General features: G+C 36.9%; 1 protein-coding gene and 1 pseudogene across 3 annotated transcripts in view; both read left to right on the plus strand.

Moving 5' to 3' along the window:
* Positions 1-25196, plus strand: part of EPS15 (epidermal growth factor receptor pathway substrate 15) — a 158408-nt gene that overhangs the window by 75762 nt on the left and 57450 nt on the right. For all 3 annotated transcript variants that reach the window (XM_058696043.1, XM_058696039.1, XM_058696040.1), the window contains exons 12-13: positions 1046-1131; positions 17924-17996. In XM_058696043.1, coding sequence (XP_058552026.1) covers positions 1046-1131; positions 17924-17996 — 159 coding nt within the window. The remainder of the gene's footprint in view (positions 1-1045; positions 1132-17923; positions 17997-25196) is intronic.
* Positions 2247-14025, plus strand: LOC131492565 (calmodulin-like; annotated as a pseudogene).

Below are 25196 nucleotides of genomic sequence, written 5' to 3' on the forward strand. Positions count from 1 at the left end.
AACAATTTTTAATGGTGATTATTTTGTTATTTGTCAGTCTGATTGTAGCACTGGGGATAGGTCAGGTGTCTGAAGAAGCAGTTACCTTCTTGCCCTGACTTCAAGCAGCTATAAAAGGCATCAGAAATGGTTCACAAAGGAGGATTGAGCCAGGGTGGAAACAACTCATTGGGAGGTCATCCATCTTAAGAGCATATTCTGTTGGAGGAAATTAATTATAATAATACCTTACATTTATAAAATGTCATAAAGTTTTGGAGTGATTTTACATACAATATTTATTTCATTTAATTTTTAAAGTGGGCAGGGAAGAGATTATTTCCCTATTTTACAGTAAAATCATGCAGCTAGTAGGATGGCAGATCCCAGAATAAACCCAGCTAGATTTTCTAAATACAGGTGCCTTTCAGAGACCAAGTTTGACACTTTCATTACTGAAAGAAAACCATATGTAAAGGATGTCATATATGAAGATCGTTTCATATATGGTGATATTAATATTTACTATGGAACATGCTGAGCAAATGGTTTTACTTTAAATAGGGTAGGCACTAAAATTGTTTAACAAAAGTAAATGTTGAATTGAATATAATCAACTACCATTATGGTTCTGAGATTCACCAAAATTTGTTTACTTACTTTGTGCCAGATGACACAAGTACAAATAAAGCCACCCTACATCTCCCCAAGAAATGTATTCTGCAGTGGAGGAAGTAGTTTATAAATCTGATACCTGCTTTACTTCAATGTTTTAAACAGGCACTAGGATCAAGTGACAAAGACTTTGGGATCTGAAGTGTTGGCACCTATTGTAGAGCAACAGCTTTTAGAGAATTTAAGGGAAAATGTCTCAATATATAACTGTGTGTTTGTGTGTGTGTGTGTATAAAATTGCACTAGATATGATTTTCGTAAATAAAAGTATTAGTAGTACTGTAAAATATGGAGTAGTCTGCATCCATGTAGTGCTTTTAAAAATTTTTAATGCTTCACCATATATAATTTCATAGTAATAACATTATAATTGTGAACTTTTTGTTTTTAGAACATCATAGGATCAAGTCCTGTTGCAGATTTCTCTGCTATTAAGGAGCTAGATACCCTTAACAATGAAATAGTTGACCTACAGAGGTATGTAAAGTAAAATTCAAGTTGACTGTATAAACATACACACACACACTTTTCTGTTTCTAATGTGTATCTTGGTAAATGCTACTTTATTTAATCGTTCTTGAATTGGGAATCTGTCAAATTTGTTGGGTTTTAGGTTGTAGTCACATTGTATAAATGTGTCAAACACTTATACATGATTTGGCATTTGTGAACATATTTTTCCTAGGCTTTTATTTTAGGTAAGATCTGCAGTGTAGGCAAACTTCCATCATCTGTCAACTCCAGTAATGTCATAATGAGACTCATCAACCCATACTAAAATTATGGTTGCTAAAACTCACTTTTGTTAATGGTTGTATTAGGTCACTATATCACCACTCTTCAAGATAGTGCATTATAAATCTTGGTTTTTGTTATTGTAACATTTTTTTCTGTGCCATAGTACTGCTCTTCAGCCTTTAAATTGTTTATTAATATATCAGGATGTGATGAGTATAACTATAAAACAGGAAAAATTTTAAACAAATTTTGTTTATGGCTTTTACTAAATTGCTATTTGACAAAAGATTAGCCCCTTCTTATTTGTTGGTTTTTAGATGAAGATATTTAATTTTAGTGCAGGGCCCAAACCTGCAAATAAACAATACATAATATGGAATTGTAATGAGTATATAATGAATATGGTGCTTTACAAATTTATTTTTCCCCTCTCAATGATAGTTATAATGCATACTTGTAAACATTTGGAAAATACAGAAAAGGATAATGAAAAGACTGTATGTTCCTTAGAATAATATTTTGTTTTGAGCATTGAAAATCAAAGTAGATAAGAAAAGCTGTATATAACCCAAAGAGTTAGTTGGGTAAAGAATGTTCTTTGGGGGCGCCTGGGTGGCGCAGTCGGTTAAGCGTCTGACTTCAGCCAGGTCACGATCTCGCGGTCCGTGAGTTCGAGCCCCGCGTCAGGCTCTGGGCTGATGGCTCGGAGCCTGGAGCCTGTTTCCGATTCTGTGTCTCCCTCTCTCTCTGCCCCTCCCCCGTTCATGCTGTGTCTCTCTCTGTCCAAAAATAAATAAAAAACGTTGAAAAAAAAAATTTAAAAAAAAAAAAAAAAAAAAAAAAAAAAAAAAGAATGTTCTTTGTTATTAGTCAGAAAATGAGACATTTCCATGTCTGGTTCACAAAGTTGTTTCTAGTTGAAAATATAAGACATTGAGAGCTTGAGGCAGGATGTCTTTTGTCATTAAAAAAATTTTTTTAATATAATTCCTTCAACATTTTCTATATAGGTATTTAATTGTGTCAATCAGATTAAATTAGCATGATATTTTTAACTTCAAGAAGGAAAAGCAATAGTTGTAATGTCAGGGCAGTGGTGCTTGGAACCTCGCGGGCACAGTGCCATTACTTGGAGTCTGTGGAGGCAGTGACATAGTGCTAACTGTGCACTGAACCTAAGCAGCAGCAGCAGAAGCAGAGAAGTCCCCACCAACCCTTCCAGCCCCTGTGCTGGTGCTGCCACCCTTGCTCCCTCTGTTCTTCCTCCCTTCGTTTATATCATGGCTGATCAACGGACTGAAGAACAGATTGCTGAGTCCAAGGAAGCTTTCTCCCTGTTTGACAAAGATGGTGATTGGCACCATCACAACAGAGGAACTTGGAACTGTCAGAAGGTCACTGGGCCAGAACCCAACAGAAGCCACATTGCAGAACATGATCAAAAAGGTGGAGGCTGACGGTAATGGCACCATTTTTTACTATGATGGCTAGAGAAATGAAAGATACAGACAGTGAAGAAGAAACTGGTGAGGCATTACAAGTCTTTGACAAGGATAGCATTGGTTATATCCATGTGGCAGAACTGTGTCATGTTGTTACAAACTTGGGAGAAAAACTAACGGATGAAGAAGTGGATGAGATGATCAGAGAAGCAGATATTGTTGGAGATGGACAAGTAAACTATGAAAAATTCGTACAGATAATGACCGCAAGATGAAGACCTACTTTCAATTCCTTCTCCCCACCCTTCCCCAGAAGAATGAAATAGAATCTTTTACTTACCTCTTGGGAAAACAAAAAACAAAAAAACAAGCTTATTTACTCCTTCTGTTTTCTATATAACAAAACCTTCAAAAGTACCTCATGTCCACACACACAGAATCTTCATGTATTGCCTGGTGGTCCTGTCCCCTAAAGATCAAGCTACACAGTAGTTTTATAATATAAATACTTGTACTACATTAATGATAAGGAAGCACTTAGTGGACTCCTTGCAGCTCCATTGCTAATGATTAATGTGCTGTTTGGGCTGGCCAGTTTTTCATGCGTACGACTTGACAGTGGAGCACAGTCAGGCATTTGTATTGAAAATGAAAAATGAAAAAACAAATTTAAAAACCTGTTCAGATGGATTCAAGTTCAGTTTGTGAGTATAAATTGTCATAACTGGTTTATTCAAAACTAACAGTTAAAATTGGTTTATGTCAGCATGCTGTGCAGAAAAATGGGTGAAGGATAAACTGTTTAGTTGTAGCTTCACTTAGCAGGATGGTCCTCTTGTACTTCCATGTGCCCTGACCCATGGTGACGATGATACACATCCTGATGGCATGCTATGCATATTGATTTAGTGTTATCCACATTGTACTAGAGGTGTCACCGTTCACACAAATTTTTAAAAAGAAACCTTTACTGAGGGAGCATCTTTGAACTGTTTTTAAAACCTTCTGAACCATGACTTGGAGTCAGCAGAATAGGCTGTAACTGCAGACTTCAGCACAAGCATCAACAGCTGTTCAAGTAATTAAACTTCATGTCTGTTTCAAGTTGTAAATGTTAGTCTTTTTTTTTTCCAATAAAAAGACCATTAACGTAAAAAGAAATAGTTGTAATACCATAATCTTTTCAAGTATCTGTATCTCCCACCTGAGCCCAAGACCTATATTTTCATTTGCCTACTAGAGAATGTCCAGTAGCACATGACTTCCTAATCTTCCCCTGACCACTATCCTTGTCTTGTTTATTTGCCTTTCTCAGTGACATCACCATTTATCTAGTCACTCAGGCTAGAAATCTGAGATTTTTCTTCCTCTTTTTTCTTCTGTCTTTGAAATGTTTCTTGAAATCACTCCTACCTTTCTGTCTCCTTTGCCTGGTCACCTCCTCCTGATCTTTCAAATCCCATCTTAGACATCACTTCTTCTGGAAGAGGGGGCCTTCTCTGACTTGTTTACCTTCCAACCCTCATACTTACCAAATCTTACATAGTTTTAATATTTATAGTAGTCATAGCATTTACCATACTTTATTATAATTGTCTGTTTTATTTGGATCTCTCAATAGCCTATGTACTCTTTTTTGAGAGAGAGAGAGAGAGAGAGAGAGAGAGGGCGCAAGTGAGTGAGGGGCAAAGAGAGAGAAGTGGGGCACAAGCTCACCTGAACCAGGGCTTCAGCTCACCCGATGTGGGACTTGAACTCATGAACAGTGAGATCATGACTTGAGCCAAAGTCAGATGCTTAACACCTGAGCCACCCAGGCGCCCTAGCCTTTGTACTTATAAACATAAAGACTATTTGCTTGTTCACTGTTCTATCCCTAATGCTTAGCTTATATAACAGATGAGAAAATAATTTTCAGTATTGTTGAAATCTGTCCTGGCTGTACTATTGCTTCTGTCTTAGTTTTCCTAACCCTTAATCTCTTCTCTGGATTACTATTGTAACCTCTTAATTGATTCTGTGCTTTGAGTCTCTCCTTCCTTCCTTTGCACCTCCAACTGATGTACAAAATACAACTCAGATCTCTGAGTGACTTCTTATCCCCAGCTGGATTCAGCTCACTTTTCTGAATATGGTATAAAAGCTCTTATTTCAGGTGCACCTCGGTGGCTCATTTGGTTAAACATCTGACTGTCAGCAGAGAGCCCACTTCGGATCCTCTGTCTCCCTCTCTCTCTGCCCCACCCCCCCGCCAAATAAATAAACATTAAAAAATAAAAAGCTCCTGGGGCGCCTGGGTGGCTCAGTCAGTTGAGTGTCAAACTTCGGCTCAGGTCATGGTCTCGCAGTTTGTGAGTTCGAGCCCCGCCTCCAGCTCTGTGCTGACAGCTCAGAGCCTGGAGCCTGCTTCGGATTCTGTGTCTCCCTCTCTCTGCCCCTTCCCTGCTCATGCTCTGTCTCTCTCTGTCTCTCAAAGGTGAATAAACGTTAATAAAAAATTAAAAAGCTCCTTTTTCATTTTTTCCTTTGGTATCCTGACCATTCTTTTGTCTTAGCCACCTCCCAGAGTAAAGTAGAATCCTTTTCTTTGACACCATCAACCTCGTTGAGAGCAGACACTATGTGTTTGCTCGTGTACTGTCAATGTTGAGCATAGTGCTCTACATTTTGGTTTCATTCCTCTTCTCCAGTCATGTGGTGGGTGGACCTCTCATGTCAACATGCCACACATTTTTATTCTTCTGTGCCTCTCATCCAGTTGTTCCCCTTTGCCTGAGCACAGCTTTTACCTTGTAAACTTTAACTTATGCTTCAAGACCCAGCTTAAATATCATCTGCTTTGTCAAACCACAAAATCTTGATTGCTAATTGCTTTGTTTCCCTTTCTACTTCTAGAAACTTTATTCCTTTGTAATAATACTCACCATATTTTATTGTGGTCCTTTTGTTCCCCCTCCTTAATTTGAACTCCTTCAGGGCAGGGGCTATGTCCTATTTACTTGGATAGGTCTAGAAGTTAAGGCGCACAGTATCTGCTACAACAAAATCTCATTATAGGTTAGCAGGTTGAATGAATAAATCAAAGTATGTTATAAATATTAGAATATTTCCCAGACTTAATTCCTGCCAAGTTTATGACAGACTAGGAGCCATATATTAAAGGATGAAAGGGCAAAAGATATGAATAATAGCTTATTTTGAAGACTGTAGAAGAGGATTTTACAGATAAAAGGATCTTTAATCCTCACAGGGGCATTAGGTTATTGGGCTGTTGTTTCATATTTTGACAACCTGTTTTTGTGTCAGGGATTTCCTTTGAGAGTCCGATGAAGGTTTTTAGATTCTATCCCCTGCCCCCCCAAAGAACATGTGTATCCATGTATACCATTTTGCATTTATTTCAGGAGTTCCCAGACACTTGAAAACTATCCATGAATCCATTTTTAAGAACCCTTGCTCTGAAAGTAAAGTGTCTCAAATAGAGAAGTTCTTGACAGTGAAAAATCAAAACTTGCTTCAGTCACTAAGATAGCGTGGTGGTGGTGAATTGTGCTGAGGCAGGAGTTAATATTTATTTGCCTTCTGTCAGCTTCTACTTCCTTCCTGTCTCTGTCCTTTTAGCAAGAACATCAGGAAATAAAAGCTACATCCTGTCAGGCCAGTTTGTTATCCTGGTTTTGGACCCTTAAGCAAGATAGGTAATTACGATGATAGTCATTATGTATTGTGTTATGCTTGCTTTATGTAATTTCTCTAATTCAGTTCTTGCAATATCACTAGCGGGTAAGTAGTTTTATCCTGATTTTTCAGATGAAGAATACATGAGTCTTCTTTTCTAGGAAGGTTTCCTTGATATCTACCTCAGCTTGGAGAGCATTCAATTTCCTTTTCTCAGAACACTTATAATACTGAATTATATTTCTTTCTCCAGTAGATTGTGAACTATGTGTGATAGCAGAGACTGTCTCTTATTTCTAATGAGGCAACATAGTATATTACTTCAGAGCATGGCTTTCTAACTAGATTGTGTAGTTTGACATGTGACATGGCTTAGCCGAGTAACTTAGTTGTCTGTGCCTCAGTTTCTTCATCTGTGAAATGGAAATGTGACCAATACCATGTAAAATGCTTAATATCTTTCTTGAAATGTGATAAATTCTCAGTACATGTTCATAGTTGTCATCATCATCATCATCATCCCCAATTCCCAGCTCAGCACTTAAAGCACAACATTTACTGAATAGGTGCTCAGCAAACATTGGTTGGAGTAGCTGAATGAACATTCTCATTCCCTGGTTGAAGAGAGACTGGAACTTTGTAGTCAGGTAGCCAGAATCCATGTTCCTAAATATATAGATCTCTAACTCAGTCATATTAAAGAATTGATTTTTTAAAAATCTATTTAAGGCAGGGGCACCTGGGTGGCTCGGTCAGTTGGGCGTCCGACTTCGGCTCAGGTCATGATTTTGCGGCTCGTGGGTTTGAGCCCCGCATCGGGTTCTCTGCTGACAGCTCAGAGCCTGGAGCCTGTTTTGGATTCTGTGTCTCCCTGTCTCTCTGTCCCTCTCCCACTCATGCTCTGTTTCTGTCTCAAGAATAAATAAAATATTAAAAAAACCTATTTAAGGCAGTGTTAGCATACAGTTTGAATTATTTATTTATTTAAATATTTATTTTTGAGAGCCAGACAGAGTGTGAGTGGGGGAGGGGCAGAGAGAGGGAGACACAAAATCCAAAGCAGGCTCCAGGCTCTGAGCTTTCAGCACAGAGCCCGATGCAGGGCTTGAACTCACCAACTGTGAGATCATGACCTGAGCCAAAGTCAGACACTTAACCAACTGAGCCACCCAGGTGTCCCCAGTTTGAATTTTTTTAAAAAAAATTATGCTTTTGGTTTAGTTAAGTTCAAATACCATTAGGAACCATTAGCTCTGAAGAGAGCATTGCTTATACTATTGTATCTGGAGCTCTTTTGCTTATATGATCCAACCTGGCCTGTTTCTGACCCTGTAAAGATTTGTGGTACTCCTTGATCTCAATTGTGATTACCTCAGCAATGGTGTTACTGATAGAATGACTGAAGCTTTAGGTTATAGTGTGCTTTTGTTTGGTAATAAGGAGTCAGTCTAATTAATTTTCACACAAAGTGCATGGCTCAGTATTTAAAACCTTTATTTAGGGAGACTTCCCTTATTTGAAACCCTCCCTGATAAAGTTTGAGTCTGTACTATCTAATACAGCCACATGTGGCTACTGAGCACTTGAAATATAGCTAATCCAAATTAAGATGTGCTATTAGTGTGAAATGTACTGGATTTCAAAAAGGAATGTAAATATTTTGGCTATACTGGCTTAAATAAAATGTATTATAATAAATTTTACTTGTTTCTTTTTACTTCTTAAAATATAGAGCATTTAAAATTACATATGTGACTTTCATTGTATTTCTTTTGGATCTGGTCTCAATCAGTTGTAGTCTGTAGAAATTACATTTGCTTGTGTTATTTTGTGGCACTGGTAGCTTATTAAGGGGTTCTTCCCTGGTTTAAGAAAGCAGTAATTTTTTTTTAGTTTATTTATTTTGAGGGGCGCTGGGTGGCTCCATCTGTTAAGCATCTGACTTTGGTTCAGGTCATGATCTCATGGTTTGTGGGTTTGAGCCCCATGTCAAGCTCCATGCTGACAGCTCAGAGCCTGAAGCCTCCTTTGGATTCTGTGTCTTCTCTCTCTGTCCCTTCTCTGTTCCCACTCTTTTCTCTCTCTTTCAAGATAAATAAACATTTTAGAGAAAGCTTATTAATTTTGAGAGAGAAAGAGAGAGAGTGTATGTATGTGAACAGGGGAGGGACAGAGAGAGAGGGACAGACAGAATCCCAAGCAGGCTCTGCACTGTCAGCGCAGAGCACAATGCAGGGCTTGATCTCATGAACTACCGAGATCATGACCTGAGCTGAAATCAAGAGTTGGACGCTTAACTAACTGAGCCACCCAGGTGCCTCAAGAGAGCAATAATTTTTAAGATGTGTTAACAGTCTGTCTTTGGGAAACAAAAGTATCTACTAAGAAGTTTCAGTTCCTGAAGGATTTAGAAATGAGTCTCTACCCATATATTTAAGTTCTAACTGGCATACTCTGGATGCTTGATTGAAACTTTCAAAAAGCCAGTAAATGTACCTTTATACTAGTAAATCATATAATGGTAATAATAATAAATAAATAAAGGCAGCTGACATTTATTAAGCACTTATTGTGTGCTGGCGTTGTGCTGAAGTCTTTCTAGATGTAATATAAATTAGTCCTTATCAACTTCAATATTTTGCTTATTAAACATTTTTTAATGTTTATTTATTTTTGAGACAGAGAGAGAGAGCATGAGGTGGGGAGGAGCAGAGAAAGAGGAGACACAGAATCTGAAGCAGGCTCCAGGCTCCAAGCTGTCAGCACACAGCCCAACACGGGGCTTGATCTCACAGACTGTGAGATCATGACCTGAGCCAAAGTCAGATGCTTAACTGACTGAGCCACCCAGGCACCCCTCCTTATTTTATAATTAGGAAAACTAAGGCCTTGTTTTACATTTTTTTCTTTTACTGTTTCCGTCTCCTTTTGTCTTGTCAGATAAGTAGAATAAATTAATTATTTGGGGTTTGCAAAATAAGCTTTTATTTCTCCTTAAAAAAAAAAAATTGAACCATCACATGTTGGATTCTGCCACTGACGAGGCAGTGGTCATGTGAGCCACACTCCAAAGTTTGTGTTTTTCCTGGTTCTAGCTAGGCTTTCTTTTCAGTAATTTATCTTTGTGAATATCTTCTCTAATTTATTTTTCAAAAGTAAAACTCATTAAAACAGCCTCTCAGAATTAATTTAGTTATTCCCATAATACCTATAGCATTTGTCTTGCAGTTTTATAATTAATGGTTATGTTTGTTTCCCCAGCAAGCTATAGGTAGGGGCCTAACTTTAATCCTTGTTTAGCATGTAGTAGATATTCAATAACTGTTGAATGAATGAAATAATATATAGTCATATAGAGATTGTATGTTTAAGGCAACTTGTAGAGAAATTAAATACTTAAGGTACAAATTAATGTCTTTACTCCAAAACTTTAACTCAAGTTTTTATCAACTCACTGTGAGTTCTTGGAGTGAAATGCTGTCTGACTTTCAGACTGGTTTGAATTAGAAGTCAAGACTTTCTCCTCAACTGTCTATAATTGTTACTCTACTCTAACTCAAGATTTCTGGCAATTCTCAAGATAAGCAGCGTCAGAGTGTTCTATTACCTTTGTAGCAATTGTCATCAGTTTTCTGAGCAATAAGAGTCTCTATTTCCTCTCCTCTTCTTCAGAACAGAGGCCAGCAGAGAAGGAAGAGCTATGTGGTAAATGCCATTTGGAGTTCAAAAAAGCTCAGCTCAGAAACCTTTAAGGACTCCCCTTGCCTCTATATTAAAAGTCTGTCTTACGTAGTACTGAAGTTCTTTTATAATCTTACCTTGATCTTCCATTCCAGGTTTATTTATTTACCACCCTGAACCCTTCATCCTAGATAAGTTAGTCTACTATCTAGAATTTTCTCACCTCTGCGCTTTCTTTTTTTTTCTTTATTTTTTTATTGTGATAAAATATACATGGCACAAAGTTTACTATTTTAGCCATTTTTTTAAGTTTATTTATTTATTTTGAGAGAGAGAGAGAGAGAGAGAGAGAGAGCGAGCATGAGCAGGAGAGAAGGAGGTCTGGAGAGAGAGGGGAAAGAGAGAATCCCAAGCAGGCTCAGCGCTGTCAGTGCAGAGACCAATCATTGCAGGTCTCACACCCATTTTAGCCATTTTTAAGCATATAATACAGTGGCATTAGGTGCATTCATGTTCTTGTACAACTATCACCACTATTCATCTGCAGAACTTTTTCATCATCCCAAACTGAATGATTTAATTGGACTTGATGGCAACTTAACTTTAATGACATATAAAATTCTATTCCTATAAGCTCTATTCTCTCCATTTTATGTTATTGATGTCATAAATCACATCTTTATACATTATGTATATGCTCTCAGATTTATTATTTTTTACACATTGTCTTTTAAATTCTGTAGAAAATATAAAGGGTGTTGCAAACCAAAATTAAAGTAATAATGGGTTTTGTTCTGGTCCATGTATTTACCTTCACTGGAGATTTTTGTATTTTCATATGGCTTCCAGTTACGTTTAGTAGCATCCTTTCCTTTCAACCTGAAGTACTCACTTTAGCATTCCTTGTACCAATGGTGAGGAAGTCCTCAGCCATTGTTTATCTGGAAATATCTGAACTTTGCTTTCATTTTGGAAGGCCAGTTTTACCAGATAGTGTTTTTAGTTAACAGTTTGTTTCTTTGTTTTTCTTTTAGCATTTGTGTATGTCGTTCCATGGCCTTTTGGCCTTCAAGGTTTCTGCTGAGAAATCTACTGATAATCTTATTGAGGATCCTTTGTATGTGACAGGTCTTTCTTACTGCTTTCAAGATTCTGTCTTTAAGCAGTTTTATTATAATGTATCTCAGTGTGGGTTTCTGGGTTTTCCTGCTTGGAGTTTGTTGAACTTCTTGGATTGTAGATTGGTGTATTTAATCAAATTTAGGAAGATTTCTTCTTAGTCTTCTTTGCTCTTAGTCTGCCATTTTGCTGATATCCCATGTGTTTTCTCGCATAAGCTCTCTTTCCTTTTGAAATACCATTTTTCTATCTAATACTCATTGTTTCCTTCAAAGCTTAGCTGAAGTCTCACCTCCTTCACAAAGCATTCCCAGGCTGGTGTAATTTCTGTTGATATACATAGCACTTAGTATCTGCACAGCTTATTTTGCAGTTAATGATCTGCCTTCACTGATTGATTAAGCAAGCCATTTCTGACCCTCTCCAAGGACAGTCATGTGCCTACCTTCTGTGTTCCCACAGCACCTTGTGCTTGCCTGTTCTAGCACCGAGTACACTGCATTGTGACTTTCTTTTTATATTTTTCTGCCAAATCCCTCACATACACTGCTAATGGCAAGTACCTATCTCATTGTTTTTTGTATCATTAAAGTTTAGCACGGTGACAGTATGTAGTAAGTAGGGTTCAGTGTTTGTTGAATCAGTAGATAGGTCTTAAAGTTGCATAGGGAGTTTTGTTATGTATATTCTTTTTCACTCCTTGCAACAACTCCTACATGCGTTATATAAGGTAGATATTATATTCAATTTATTTTGAGGAATTGGCTTACACAGTTGTGGAAGCTGGCAAATCTGACAGGACAATCTGGTAGGTTAGAGACTGTGGGAAGAGTTAATGTTGCAGCCCAAGCCCAAAAACAATTTGGAGATAGAATTCTCTCTTCCTTTGGGGAACCTCAGTTTTTTTTCTTTTAAGGACTTAAACTGATTGGGTGAGGCCCACCCATACTGTGGTGAGTAATTTACTCAAAGTCTACCTTCTTAAATATTAATTTCACCTAAAAAAAAAAAATCTCTATAGTAACTGCCAGACTGGTATTTAACCAAATACCTGGGTACCATGGCCTAGCCAAGTTAATGCATAAAATTAACCATCACAAGGGGTAAAAGGACCCAGAGCCTGAACCCTACCAGGAAATCTCTACCTGCCTTTCACCTCAGCTTTTTTATGTAAAAATTTTATTACTCATTAGGCAGGGACAACAAAAGTCCCCAGCTCCTGGACTCACATTTGCCCACCTTCATCATTTCACATCATTTTTCCTAAGAATGAATGAGATAATCCATGTAAAGTGCTTATCACATAACATCTATCATGTAGTAAAGGCTTAATAAATGGTAGTTTTCATAATTAGTAATGTAGTAGTAGTAGTATAGCAGTAGTTATTGTTGTTGTAAAGGTAGTACTCGTAGATACAGTAGTGGCAATAATAATTTTCTAATGAATTTTTATTTTATTTATTTATTTTTAAAGTTTATTTTGAAAAAGAGCATATGTGGCGGGGGGGGGGGGGCAGAGATAGAGGGAAAGAGAGAGAATCCCAAGCAGGCTCCATGCTGTCAGTACAGAGCCCAATGCTCAGGGCTCAAACTCCCAAACCATGAGTATGACCTGAGCTGAAATCAGGAGTCCAACACTTAACCAACTGAGCCACCCTGGCACCCCTACCATAGTTTTCTATTAGTTCCAAATGAAGGCATCCTAAATAAAGATCCTGACTGCCTTGTCTTTGGTCATGGGCCTGTTCTTGAATAATCCCTGTGATGGTGAGCTGGTGTACTGTGACTGGTTAAGCTTTGGTCAGGAGCCAATCCCTGGCCACAATCCCTGGCCAATCATTGCTCAGAGAGGTTGAATCTGTAAAGAGGTGGCCTTGTCTACTTGAACTGTATGGGCAGAAAGGTGATAGTTGAGGGAGAAAGAGAGGAACAGTCTCCTAAAAGAAAGATTGCTGGGTCCTAGGAGAAGGGAAGGTCAGCCAGAACAAATAGTTGTTACTACAGTGATTTAAGTACGCTGCCGTGTGATAGAGCCAGTATTTGAATTCTGGACTACTTAATGCCAAATCTTTTGCTTTGAAAACCATCTAATGAGTTTCTAAAAGTAGAGATAGTTATTTGAATATTAGGCAAGATTTAGGGGGCAGAAATTTCTGTGATTACATTACATATTCTATACATTAGATCAGTGTTTTCTTTTCTTTTTTTTTTTTTTTTAACGTTTTTATTTTTGAGACAGAAAGAGACAAAGCATGAACGGGGGAGGGTCAGAGAGAGGGAGACACAGAATCCGAAACAGGCTCCAGGCTCTGAGCGGTCAGCACAGAGCCCGACGCGGGGCTCGAACTCACGGACCGCGAGATCATGACCTGAGCCGAAGTTGGCCGCTTAACCGACTGAGCCACCCAGGCGCCCCTAGATCAGTGTTTTCTGAAATCTTTTGCAACCCATAATTCCTTTTAAGAAATTTAAAAATTACTCCGCCAATGTTATTTAAAATTCTAAGTAATGTTAATGTTATCAGTAAAAAAGTGAGCACAGCATAGGCTCAAAGCCTGCTTTTTTCCTAATTACATGATATCTTGTACAATTTACCTTGCAAATCTTAAGATGGTAGAGATATTAACATCTGCATAATGAAAATTAAGGCTGAGGCTCTGAAAGGTTATGTGATAATCAGAGTCAAAAAAAAAAAGAAAAACAAAAAACAAAAGCAGTTTCATTGCAGAGCCAGGTTAGAATCTTAGTCTCTGGTTTTTAGATCTATTTTCTTGTCCTCCATAAGACCTTAAATGCCTTACTGAATAATAGTGTAGTAATGAGAATAGTAACAAGAGTAATGAGAATAGCTTGCTTTTCTGTGTTTTCTTGATAGATTTATTGGCAGTTAAGCTACTTAATAATAAGAGCCCAAAATGTGCCCCAAAATATTTTATTTTATTTTCTTATTTTATTTTATTTCATTTTATTTCATTTCATTTCATTTCATTTCATTTCATTTCATTTCATTTCATTTCATTATTCCATTGTGCAAGTCAGGGAGAGGGGCAGAGAGAGAGTTGGAAAGAATACTGAGCAGGTTCCACATTCAACACCAAGCCTGACACACAGTTCAGTCCCACGACCCTGGGATCATGATCTGAGCTGAAATCAAGAGTCAGACGCTCAACCAACTGAGCCACCCAGGCGCCCCACAAAAAGATTTTTATAAGTAAGTTTCAGGATTGAAAAAGTTACCTTCATGAGTTCTAACTAACTGATTTTTGGTTTCCAACTAGTTTCTGTTCTTTATTGCTTTCTGGTTGGAAGAGAATGGGTATTTATGTTCAGAAAAAAGACATAAAACTGTTTCTGGGAAGGGCTTTGAAGGTGACTTAATCCTGTTTCTCTGACAGTATTGGTATTATATCAAAATTAAGACAGATGGCTCACTCCCTTCTTGCCATTAAACAGAGCCTGGGAAAATGAAAGTGAATTGCATGGACTCAGGTTCCCCGAATTTGCTTGTTCTTGGGAATAGGTTTTGACTACTTTATGTAGGTTTATACAGTTATCCAGGCTTCTGAAAGCTTATCTTGGGCTTTGTTTTTCTTGCTGGTTCACATACTAGTTTCCATCAAATCAGAACCGGCAGCTTTTAGAAACCAGGGAGATATTGGCTTTGGTATTTGTGGATTCTTTAGGATGTGCCAGGATCTTGGGACTGAATTGGGTCAAAGAGATAGTCTAAGATAGAAGGTATGTAGAATCACTTCTTTTCCCTTCTGGAAGTTACTAAGCTGAAGGCTATAGCTTTTCCTGTCATCCAAGATGAGTAGTGCTTTGGGAAAAATGCTCACACACCTATTTTTGAAATATATCTTACATCTGTCTTATCCACATATATTGGTGGGCTCCTTAGGAAACTGTATATAAATATTTTTTTATTGTGACACTGAATCTTGAAAAGAATTAGGTTATTGAATTACTACTGTTAAACAGAATGCTTTGTATAGTTGTGCATTCATCACCTGTAGAAAAACAGGTGATGTTATTTGAAAGAAAGGAGAATGTAAAATATATGACCAAGTACCTAAGCACCTTTGTGCACCTGAATATATTTAGGCATTTTTACTTGCCTGAAATGGGAAGGATAGCTATAGAAGTTGAGTCTGTGGAATATCACAGAATAGCAATTTGGCATCCCTGAAATTATAATCTAAGTTAATAAGAAAATTATTTGATCTTTAGTCTAATTTATAGGATAGATTTTCAACTGTGATGGTTTTATAGAAGGTAGTATAACTGATTTTATTTTTTTTTGAATTTTCTGTTTAGTAATGTATATTATACTACTTGATTTTGATAATAAAGAAGTTACCATGAGGCCAGAATTTTACTAGATAAAAGTGGATTAAAAAATTTTACTGATCTCAGTACTATGAGAATTAATGCCTTAAGATTCCGTATTTATTATATAGTTTGAAATGATCTTCATGATATGTTTGGAGATATCACCACTGCTATCCTCATTCCCACACCCAAAATTATGAAGAAAAATTTGTACCTTCTAAACTTCTTCCATTTTACCCAAACATAGACTATATTTGCTGGTTAGAGCTGACAGTCCTTTCTAATCTGTTTTCCATTTTGCACCAAGTGAGCTTCTTTTTTTTTTGTTTTTTGCTCTCTTTTTCTTCTGTCTTGGCTACATTTTGTCAGCTCACTGCTTTCTTGCAGCCCTGTTTTCCTGCCTGCACACTTGATCTCTGAGCAGACACTGTCAGTAATAGGAGTTAACAGAGAAGCAGAATGGATTGAATACAAACACACACGTTAGTGGGTACATTGCTGGTCTATGATACTGTGTGATGTTTTCTATTTTTGTTACTAGCTACTGTCAGAAACAAGGGGCAGAATTGATACTGACCTTGTGTGGAATGCCTCTGAGAATTTGGGATTGGGGGAGGGGGCTAGTTTTTCATGTGACTTACCTCTGACATGCTGCAGCAGGAATGAAAACACTCTTCTGTTCACATAAGGAGGAAAGAAAAAATTTCCAAAATTGAGCTTGCAGAATATGTGTGGTATATATACTTAGATTTTTTCTTCCTGTGATTTCTATTTTTTAATGTTACCTAAATTTATAAGGGTTAGAAGTGGGGGATGACCTTTGCATAATAAGTAGATTGAGGTATGGGAGGAACAGGCTGCCACAATGATTCGCATGGTAAGGGACTGTTTAAAATCTCCACAACATCGTGACCCACATAGTGAACCATCTGACAAGCGGTTAGTGAGCCATCTCAAGTGTTTAAAAGTAACAGTATACAAACAGCTTTTATTCTTGTGCTTTTTTTTCTCCCTCACAAATCTTAGGAACATTGTGCCTGTAATTCCAAAAGAGTTGATTTTTTCTGCGTTTAAAATATCACCTCAAATAGGTCAGAAATATAAATGTAGCATTAATATTGACCCTTAGGTATCCCCTCTGGTATAAATTTCCCACTCTTCTTTATGCTACAGCTTAATGGAGCCTGAGCCTACATTTGGGTGATGTCTGGGATGAAACTGAAATACAGTCCTGAAGCTCTAAGGAGAAACTCTGTAGTACTAGTCTGGAGGACTTAGTGAATGCCTCCTCCCTTCTTCATGTGGCCTTCTTTTACCTTTGTACCCACCCCAAAAATGTATTGCTTCAGAATTCTATGGATTTCTCTCTCACTTTGTAGAAAAGAAAAGAAAAAATGAAGGGAGCAAGTCCTTGTGTGTGTGTGATTTCAGTACCAACAGGCAGTTAAACTTATTACATCAAAAGAAATAGATTTATAGTAATTCTGAATCGAAGGTTGTTTAAGACTGATTCATTAGAAATCTAGCTCTGATGGAAGCATATGAGAATTTAGATAATGGTATTTCAAAGTAGAAGTGGATCCTGGTATGTTTGATCTGAAGAATATAGAAAGAGATAAATGCTCATATGATTCTTTTTTTATTTCATATACGTTGTTTTATGTATTTGATCAATTGGAATTGATAAGTGGTCCTAAAATAGCTTTTTTAAGCAGAGCGGTATTTCATAGAGCAAATGGCTTGTGTATTGACAGTCTTTTCCATTTTCTCTATGTTGTTTCATTCTAAAATTGGTACACACCAGTGATTTAAGGGGAAATTAACACTTCAATAAATGTCCTTTTCCTTAATATTGTTGGCTATTTCTGTTAGCCATTTTCATTTGATTTGACGGTGGTACTTAAGGGTTAAGCTTACAGAGCTGATGCAACCCCTCCTTTTTTTCACCAGCAGTTTTCATTGGACATTATTTCCATAGCAACAGTGAGATCAGTGAAACCTGAGTGTTTCATTGATTATTTTTCTCCTCTTCCTTTTTTAATCTATTCTCTTTTCACCACATTTTAGTGAGAAAGCATTTTTTTTTTTTTTACAAACAGAGCTTATATTGATTTCTATTCCATAAATAATTAAAAGAGGGTGGAAAAATCTGCCCTTCGCTTAGAAATTGAATGTTTCACTATGTATTTAAAAAGCGATTCAGGATTAGGAGGATGGATAACCATACCGGCTGTAGCTGATGTTCTCAAATATTCTTGCATTGTTTGCTGGTCTTCTAGGGAAAAGAATAATGTGGAACAGGACCTTAAGGAGAAAGAAGATACTATTAAACAGAGGACAAGCGAGGTTCAGGTAAATGATCTGTAAAATTGAGTATTCTATTTCTGATTTAGGATTCATTTTAAATGTATAGGGTCATTTACTATGTGATGGTTGTGGTATTGATGAGTAGGTCTAGGGAAAACCTGTTATTTATGTAATATAAATATTTGCCTTTTGCAAAATGATTCTTTTTCTCTGAATTCTGGCCTACAAAGATTACACTGTGATGAGAAAGCAGTATTTTTCAGCATAAATTTCTAGTTTTGAAAGTATTTTTAAGATAATATTTGCCTACATATTATATTATTAAAGGTAAGTTTGAATGACTTACGATGTAAATATTATTACACTAATAAAATTAAATGAGATTGTCATTATCACCACCATCATCATCAAAACGCAAATTGGTTTTTATGAATGTGAAATTTTGTTAGCTAGGAGACCTAGTATTTTTAAAGGGCTGTTTCTCATAATACTGGTAGGATGGGAACTGAAACAATTTAAAATAGCATTTTGTAAGTTAATTAGCCAGGGTATCTTAAACTTTAGCATAAAGAGATTTAATTCATTTTCACTAAGTGCTGTGTTAAGTAGCTTCATTTTACAAATAGAAAAGATAATAAAACCTCAATTTTTGATTAAGAAATGGTACAAAAAGGGGTATTTCAAACATTAAAAATGTAGAAAATTTGGCAGTGTTGCATTTAGAGCAGTAAACAATGCATGTGACCACTGTTTCTTGAATGCTATACCAGTGCATACAGGAGGTCAGACATAGAAGCACTGTTATCAGTTGCCAGTAAGAGAGCTCATGGATGGGCCTTTTAAAACATGTTACTTATATGTTGGATTTCCCTGCTTGTGCTGATAGTTTACAATGGATGAAAGCTCTAAATTAGTAGATCCATTGTTTTGTTTTGATGTAGGACATACACCAGAGATTGTCTATCAGATGGACTATGCCTGGGTGGGAAGAATGATTTACTGAGGTATTGAGGAAGAAGCCAAAGAGACTTCTTGTTACAAGTTTGTTATTTTATTAGATTACTACGTTTACTATATATATGGAAATTTTCCTAAAGGTGATGGAAAAGTCAAGAGGTTATTACTAATATATTTCCCTTTGTGGTACTGAAATGAGGGGTGGTTACTTCAATTACGTTATTTTTGTGCAGTTTTTGAGCTTCTTAGGAAATGCAAAAGAGTCACAGACTTTAAGCAGTTCTTGCTGAAAATAACTTAAGAATAGAAGATAAAATAATCTATGTTTCCTCAATCTGAAGAGATAGATATAGTTACTGATATAATACTGGACAGCTTCTAAATTTAGCCAGATGGTATTTCAAAGTACAAAGGTTTTTGCAGTAGGCAATATCTTGTTATTAGTGTACATCTACTTGTTGGTTTTTCCCTACTGCGTCTTTTGAAGAGGTGAGTTTTTAAAAGGCTGGTTTGGAGCAACACTAGAATTTATATTGTTCCTTTTAGGCTAAGTGGGCTATCCTTGAATATTTGATTTCTTACCATTTGAGAAGTTTTGTTATCAGTCAAAATTTCTTCATGATTTCTTTGTTCTTTTTCACTTAGAAATTATGGTAAGGTATATGTTAAATCGTAAGCTTTGCTAAATCCAAAATGTCTTATTGGCAGGAGTCTAAATTATTTGATTTTTCTGATCAGGTGCTGTAAATAAAAGGCATCTTGGAGCATGCTTAGTACAGATGAAGTTGTAATGTTTGAAATAAGTTCATTGAAAAAAGAACATTGGATTAAAGCTTTATATTAGATTTATTATTCATTCTACCCCTAAACAGGTATCTCTGTATTATACATGGTAATGAAACACTAAATTAAGAATGACATGGATAAATGACATCTACATGTAATTAAAACTTTTCATTTTAGTGATTATTTTCAATTTTCTGAAGCACAAGACAGCTTAAAAGAACTGATAATAAGTAGATTTCATTGTCTGTTGGTTAACTCTGATTTATACATTAATGAAGCACAGACTAAGGAATAAGATGGATAATTAAAATCTGTAAGTAATCCCAAGTCCTAATGCTTTATTTTCTAATTTCTCTGGCAAAAGGGAATTAGCTAGAGTTATTAATTAATAGCAAAATTAAAGAACTTCACTGCTTTCTTTTTTTTTTAATTTTTTAATGTTTATTTATTTTAGAGAGAGAGAAACAGCGTGAGTGGGGGAGGGGCAGAGAGAGAGGGAGACACAGAATCTGAAGCAGGCTCCAGGCTCTGAGCTGTCAGCACAGAGCCTCGTAAACTGTGAGTTCGTGACCTGAGTCTTAGTCGGACACTTAACCAACTGAGCCCCCCAGGTGCCCCTGAACTTCACTGCTTTCTGATCCCACTTTCTAATGTAGGCACTAATGAGAAATGTCAAAATGAAGATATCAGGAGGAAAGTAAGGGAATTTTGACCTATCAGTGAATGTCTGCCCAATCCAAACTTGATTGCTTTTCTCCATATTTATAAAGTCATAGATAGTAATTATATGAGCTCATATCTCAAGCACAGAAACCAAATTTACATGTGACCAAAGTGCAAAAGACTAGTTCTTTTTTGTTTTGCAGCTCTGTAGTCTTCCTAATACAGGTAAATTATAAAATCTGCTATGTAATTAATTTATAAATTTTTGTTTCCTGTCTATAGTCCTATGAACTACCATCTTGAAAACTTTCAGCTCAAGACTTTTTTCTTGAAAACCAAAGCAGCAATTAACTTCAAATTTTATTTCCTGAAATGATCACTGTTAACACATATGATAAACCAGCAGTCTTTCTAGTTTATCAAGTTCTAGGGAGAAATTAGACCCAAAGTAACCCAACAGGAAAAAGTTATAAAAGGCCATTCTATCTTAAATGTATATGGTTTGGGCTTTTGTTTGTTTGTTAAGGGGAGAAAGCAGACCCACATTCTTTCCTACCTTAAACTGCCTACATACAATTTTATTAAAATTTCTCTTCTGAGTAATTAGGAATGCCCTGTTATGTGTGCTTTCTTCAGTGTTGCATAGAAGTTTGTAGAAATAACCTGGTATCAGACAAACTTGAATTCAGTTTTTGATTCTGGCTTTTCGTAGGTTTGTAAGTAAGTAATTTAATCACTACATATTAGTTTTCTATTCTGTAACATGGGATAATAAAAATACCAAACACTTAAAGTTGCTGTAGGAATAAAATGAAATGATGCAGTTACGGGGCCTCACAGAGTGATTGGTACCAGGTAAAATTTCAGTAAATGTTCTGATTAGTAGTAGTATTCTATACCCTACTGTCATCTCCTTATTATCTATCCCTCCTTTATTGTCAAGCTCTTCCTCCTCTGACTCCTATGTTTATTTAGGGCTATCTGCACACAGGACTCACCAATTTGAAAATACCTTGTTTTTGTTTTTTTCTGCAATTGCTGCCACTTTAGCTACCAACCTGGTTTCATTCCTTTCCTTTCCTTCCTTCCTTCCTTCCTTCTTTCCTTCCTTCCTTCCTTCCTTCCTTCCTTCCTTCCTTCCTTCCTTCCTTCCTTCCTTCCTTCCTTCCTTCCTTCCTTTTCTTTGTGTGGCCATTTTTTCCCTCTTTCTAGCCTTTCAGTAATCCTGTTTAGTATGCTGTTTACCTGTACCAGTGTGCTTTAATTTTTCTTCCCAGAACTGAGAATAATCATATGACCCAATCTATTGGCCTTTCCTTCATTGGTTCCTGCTTTCTTGAATTGTGCTCTCTGAGATATTCTCCTGCCTCACTGACCCCTTCCTTTCTGTTGCCTTTGCAGAGATTGACTGATACATATGCTCCCACCTTGTTTCCTTCCTTTTCCATGCCACCTATCATCCATATGCTGGTGACTCCCAAATATTTATCAAGCTCTCTGCTCTCCAGCTTCACATCTCCAGTTAGACATTTTGGTGTTTATCATTTTGAAGTCAGTGTGTCTGAAATGAGTCTCATTTTGTTGAAAAAAAAAATTGGCTTCAATTTTAGACTCTCCTATTTCTATCAGTGTTTTCTTTCTCATTATTGCCACCCTTATTACCTAACATCTGAAATTTTGAAGTCAGATCATAAGTGCTCTTCTTGCCCATCTTCTTCTTGCTTTTCTTCCTAAACCAATTTTAGTATCATGACTCTCAGATGTGAAAATCTTTACTGCTGCCCACTGCCGTGGTTAATGATCGGAGGATGTCGTATCTCATGGGTATATTGGAAGTAGAAAAAAAAAGATGAGATACAAATCCTCCTCCTGCACTACTTGGTTTTTTGTTTTTTGTTTTTGTTTTTTTATTGTCTGCCTCTAAACTATGTGCCCTACATATTCTCTTATTTCCACACTTACATCTTTTGTTGTGGTGATCTAGAATGTTCCCTATTTCCCTGCTTATGTGAATTATCTCCCTGCCTGTGCCTTAAAGCCCAGCTCAAATCCCACCACTTGTTTAAATAAAACTTTTCCTTCTCTGTCCCTTAGTCTACATCAGTATTTCCTTGTCGGAACTCCCAGAGGAGTGTGTATTCAGTTTTTATGGTATGTCCGGTATGTTACCTTATTATGCTAGTGTAGTGTGTATGATTCAGTATCTTCCAGCCTTTCTTGTAAACTCCTTAAGCTAAGAAATTGTACCTTGGAACAAATCTTTCAGTATAGTTGGTATTATTAGATAGAGATAAATTTAAGAAAGCTGTTGACAAAAGAAATGAATAAACTTCAGTTTTATGCATAAAATTTAAAAATAGGACAAGACACACCCAGAAATCATAGAAAGGATTGGGAGCATGGTAGGTATCAAACAGTCAGATTTTTCCATAGAGTTCATACTTGTTTATGCTATTCTCATGCAAAAGAAGCTTCCACTTAGTTATACTTTATCAATAAAGGTTCAGTAATTGATAGTAATTGTCCATTTTTCTTCATTTTAATCACTTAGTTTTTTTTTTTTTCTTAGATGAAGAGGAAGGACTTATTTTGGGTGGAAGTAAAATTAGATACATGAGCTCAACATTCTTTTCCTAGCGATAATGCTCTTAGAACATGCTGGGAAGCATATGATTGGGAAATAAAGGCAGGCTGTTGATGAGGTTTCTAACACCCACCTACTTTAATAGACTGCCTTTCTGTTCTTTGACCTAAACGTCTTGCTCTACAGTTGATAACTTTTTTATATTAAGAATACTCCTGGGGCACCTGAATGGCTCAGTTAGTTCAGCGTCCAACTCTTGATTTTGGCTCAGGTCATGATCTCATGCACGGTTCATGAGTTTGAGCCCCACAGTGCTATAAGCACAGAGCCTGTTTGGGATTTTCTCTCTCTCCCTTGCTTTCTGTCCCTCCCCTGCTTGCGTGTGCGTGCTCTCTCTCTCTCTCTCTCGGTGGCTCAGTCGGTTAAGTGTCCTACTCTTGATTTCAGCTCAGGTCATGATCTCACAGTCTGTGAGTTCAAGTCCCACATTGGCTCTGCACTGACAGTGCCGCGCCTGGTTGGGATTCTCTCTCTCTGTCCCTCCCCGCTTATATGTGTGTGGGGGTGTGTGTGTGGGTGTGTGTGCGTCCACACTCTCTCTCTCTCTTTGTCTCTCTCTCAAAATAAAAAATAAAATAAAATAAAATAGAATAAAATAAAATAAAATAAAATACAAAAGAATATTCCTGGGGTGCCTGGGTGGCTCAGTTGGTTAAGAATCCAACTCTTGATTTTGGCTCAGGTCATGATCTCACAATTTGTGGGATCGAGCCCTGTGTAAGGCTCCGTAAGGACAGCATGCAGCCTGCTTGGGATCCTCTGTCTCCCTGTCTATTTCCCTCTCTCTCCCTCTCTCTCTCAAAATAAATAAATAAACTTAAAAAAGAATACTCCTATAACTTCCATTTTGAAAATTAGGCCAACATAATGAATGTACCTGATTATTTCTAGTTTTGGATTAGTCTATAGAATTTTTAAAAGCAATTCAATAGCATTTTTATAAGATTTCCAAAATATGTAAAATTCCCCCTGTTCTCTTTAATAATTCTTCTTCAGGTATAGATATTCTAGTATAAATACATGTCTGTATATATGCTTTGGGGTTTTTAAGTAAGTGTTTTATTCATAAGTTAGTGCCATCTTTGTTTATATTTTGCTCTATTTTATATGAAACAGATGCAAAAGTATTCATGTTGTTAACACTTTGTAGGTTTGTTTGTTTGTTTGTTTGTTTGTTTATTTATTTATTTATTTTTAAGGTTTTTTTTATTTTGAGAAAGAAAGCACCAGCAGGGAGGGGGAGAGAGAGAGGAGAGAGCAAGAATCCCAAACAGGTTCCACACTGCCAGCAGGGAGCCTGATGTGGGGCTCTAACTCACAAACCCTGAGATCATGACCTGAGCTGAAGACAGACACTTAACTGACTGAGCCACCCAGGTGCCCCAATACTTCTTAGGTTAATACTGAAGTTACTTCTTCAGTTGTGCAACTGACTTGAGTTGCTAAAATGAATTGTTTTAGTCTTCTAATATAGCAAAGAGTTTTTATTTATTTGTTTAAATGCTCTTTTCACTACCTTTGTAGCACTTCATGGGATATAGAAGGATGGGAATGAGTTTATCATTTTCAGTACCTTGTGTGATTTCTAGAAAACAGGACATTTTCCTTGAAAGTTCTTTTTAAATAAAGCCAAGATACCTTCCCTGATGAGGAACCTTTGATGTGACTGCTTTGGTATTTTTCTAAAACAAACCTTGGCACTGTGTTACTGTAGTTTTGTTCACTCCATTCTTGCCATTCTCTAATTGCTGCTATTCTCCTTTCTTCTGTTGATGGAACAGATAGGCAAGTAGATCATGATCACGGAAAGTAGAGCATAACTAGGAAGGCTTCTGCAAATGTCTTTAGTCACTTACTTCATGGGATGGCATTTGATAGTGCTGAGGTTGTGCACAGAGGAGGATTTTCCCAAAGGGCTACCTTAAAGTTAAGAGTCAGTTATCCTAGTTTAGTGGAAGATACTGTTTGTTAGGAGAGCCTGCCACTGCCCTGGTTGAGGGTGAAGTGGGGGTTTGGAGGGGTGAGGGGTGGGTAAGGATCCTTGGGAGATGTGTATCTGTTACCTTCACTTAGTCTCAGGGTAAGCAAATCTATACCAAAATAAGATAGCCAAGGTTATCTGGATACTGATGTTGATGTGGAAATTGTATTGCAGTGGTGGTAGCCTTAAAAGTAATTTTGCAGTGAAATTTGAT

This window comes from Neofelis nebulosa, chromosome 2 (assembly GCF_028018385.1).
Source record: "Neofelis nebulosa isolate mNeoNeb1 chromosome 2, mNeoNeb1.pri, whole genome shotgun sequence".
Lineage (NCBI taxonomy): Eukaryota > Metazoa > Chordata > Mammalia > Carnivora > Felidae > Neofelis > Neofelis nebulosa.